The 3105-nt window shown below is 61.5% G+C and overlaps 1 protein-coding gene across 1 annotated transcript in view; it reads right to left on the bottom strand.

Moving 5' to 3' along the window:
* Positions 1-3101, bottom strand: part of LOC114072899 (mucolipin-1-like) — a gene marked incomplete at both ends in the record, with an annotated part of 9496 nt that extends 6395 nt beyond the window's left edge. The window contains 5 exons of the mRNA XM_027910724.1: positions 48-163; positions 663-762; positions 2056-2152; positions 2366-2447; positions 2969-3101. Coding sequence (XP_027766525.1) covers positions 48-163; positions 663-762; positions 2056-2152; positions 2366-2447; positions 2969-3101 — 528 coding nt within the window. The remainder of the gene's footprint in view (positions 1-47; positions 164-662; positions 763-2055; positions 2153-2365; positions 2448-2968) is intronic.
* Positions 3102-3105: the final 4 nt, after the last annotated feature.

Below are 3105 nucleotides of genomic sequence, written 5' to 3' on the forward strand. Positions count from 1 at the left end.
ATCTCCCACCATCTCCCCCCCCTCTCCCCCATCCTCCCCCCCTGTCCCCCACCCACGAGCTGCAGGGCGAGGCCGCGGACGATGGAGCGGGCGCAGAGGATGAAGGACAAGGAGCACACGAGGATGACGATGACGTCGAAGAACAGCCGGAAGGAATTGTCACCTGCAGGACACGGGGGGGGGGAGGGAGCTGCTCGGAACCTGGGGGACCCCCCGAGCTCCCCTGTGGCCTGTTGTCACCCCCCTGGGGACAGGAGTCACCCTCTGGGGACAGGAGCCACCATTGGGGACAGGAGCCATTCCAGGGGACAGGAGTCACCCCCTGGGGACAGGAGCCACCCCCTGGGGACAGAAGTCACCTCCTGGGGACAGGAGTCACCCTCTGGGGACAGGAGCCACCACTGGGGACAGGAGCCACCCCCTGGGGACAGGAGTCACCTCCTGGGGACAGGAGGCACCCCTGGGGACAGGAGACACCCCTGGGGACAGGAGCCACCATTGGGGACAGGAGCCACCATTGGGGACAGGAGCCACCCCCTGGGGACAGGAGTCACCTCCTGGGGACAGGAGCCACCCCCTGGGGACAGGAGGCACCCCCTGGGGACAGGAGCCACCCCCAGGGGACAGAAGGCATCCACAGCAGCCACCCCTCCTTGTCTCACCTCTCCCGAAGACCGAGGGGTCCTTGCACTCCTTGATGTGGGCGTGGTTGTCCAGGCGGATCCTCACCCGCCCGCTGTGGGCCTTGTTGTCAAACGTGATCTGGGGATGGGGGGCACGGTCACCTCCCACTCAGCACCCACTCAGCACCCACTCAGCACCCACTCAGCACCCACACAACACCCACTCAGCACCCACACAACACCCACTCAGCACCCACTCAGCACCCACACAGCACCCACACAACATGCACATAACACCCACATAACACCCACACATCACCCACACAACACCCACTCACCACCCACTCAACACCCACAGAACACCCACTCACCACACACACAACACCCACACAACACCCTCTCACCACCCACACAACACCCCTTGGGGACTGTCCCCGTCCCTCCCAGGGACATGAGGGGTGCGAGGGACACGCGAGGGACACGGGGACAAAGGGACACAAGAGGGAGGTGAGGGACACGGGAGGGGCATGCGGACAGAGGGACACGTGAAGGATGAGGGGGACACAAGGGACAAAGGGACTCAAGGGGCACCTGAGGGACACAGGGAGAGCAGGACATGTGAAGGACAAGGGGGGGACACAAGGGACACAGGGACAGAGGGACTCAAGGGACACCTGAGGGACAGGGGACAGAGGGACACGTGAAGGACAAGGGGGGCACACGAAGGACAAGGGGGACACAGGGAGTCAATGGACACCTGAGGGACATGGGACAGTGGGACACGTGAAGGACAAGGGGGACACAAGGGACACAGGGACTTCGGGGACACTTGAGGGACAGAGGGACACGGGAAGGACCAGGGGGACACATGAAGGACGAGGGGGACACAAGCGACACAGGGACTTAAGGGACACCTGAGGGACAGAGGGACACCTGAAGGACAAGGGGGGCACAAGGGACACAGGGAGTCCAGGGACACCTGAGGGACACGGGACAGAGGGACACACGAGGGGGACACAAAGGATAGGAGGGACACAAGGGATGGGAGGGACACATGAGGGGGGCACCAGGGGGACACAAAGGACAAGAGGGACACACAGAGGACAGAGGGACATGTGAGGGACAGAGGGACACACAAGGGGGACACACGAAGGGGACAGAGGAGACAGGAGGGACAGAGGGACATCCAAGGGACACCCGAGGGGGACACAGGAGGGGGACACATGAGGGGGACACCCGAGGGGGACACCCGAGGGGGACATACGAGGGGGACACAAGAAGGGGACACAAGAAAGGGACACAAGAAGGGGACACAAGAAGGAGACACACGAGGGGGACACACGAGGGGGACACACAAGGGGGACACAAGAGGGGGACACCCGAGGGGGACACAAGAAGGGGACACATGAAAGGGCCCCCCCAGGGCACTCACGGTGATGGTGAAGGTGTAGCAGTCGGGGATCTCGTTGTTGATGATGGTCTGGACGTTGATGGCCTTGAGCTGGAACTGGATGGTGACGTTGACGAGCCTGGGGGAGGGAGGGACCCCCCTCCATCCTCAATCCTCAATCCCGGGGCTTTCCAAGGGGGTCTCAGCCCCCCCTTCCCTCCCCCCCCCCCCCAAAAAAAAAAAAAGGGAACACAACCCCCAGGATTTGGGAAGGGGAACCCAAACCCCGGCACCAGGTTTTGGGGAAGGGAAGCAACCCCTGGCACTGGGATTTGGGGAAGTGGGGATTTACTTGTGGAATTTGACGGTGAAGTTCCTGTAGGTGCCATCCAGAGCCGGGGGCTGGGGGTCCTCAGGATCCACCCCCAGGCAATCTGTGGGGTGGAGAAGAACCTTCAGGGCATCCCAAGCACTTCCAGGAAATCCCAAACACTTTAAGGAAATCCCAAGCACTTTAAAGGAATCCCAAGCATTTTAAGGAAATCCCAAGCACTTTTAGGAATTTCAAGCACTTTAAGGAATCCCAAGCACTTTGAGGGAATCCCAAGCATTTCTGGGAAATTCCAAGCACTTTAAAGGAATCCCAATCACTTCCAGGAAATCCCAAACACTTCTAAGGTCACCACAAGCACTTTAAGGAAATCCCAAACACTTCCAGGCAATCCCAAACACCTCCAGGGCATGTCAAACACTTTAAGGAAATCCCAAGCACTTCCAGGCAATCCCAAGCACTTCCAGGGCACCTCAAACACCTCCAGGCCATCCCAAGTGCCCCCACCACCCCCCCGAGCCCCTCCCCAGCCCGGAGTGACACCCCCAACCCCTCCCAGGTGCCCATGGTGGCTTCGGGACGTTGTCTGATGGTCCCATCTCCCCACCCCAGCCCCAGCCCCACCTGTGACGATGTGGGGGTCGATGTTGAAGGTGTCGTTGGCGGGGTCGATGCGGCCCTTGCGGAAGTAGCGCTGGCACAGCAGGAGGGCCGAGCCGTTCCCGGCCCCGCCGCGCACGTACGCGTAGCGCCCGAGGGCC

This window comes from Empidonax traillii, unplaced genomic scaffold, assembly GCF_003031625.1.
Source record: "Empidonax traillii isolate 1590-97213 ecotype Southwest subspecies unplaced genomic scaffold, ASM303162v1 scaffold4400:size9663, whole genome shotgun sequence".
NCBI classification, from domain to species: domain Eukaryota; kingdom Metazoa; phylum Chordata; class Aves; order Passeriformes; family Tyrannidae; genus Empidonax; species Empidonax traillii.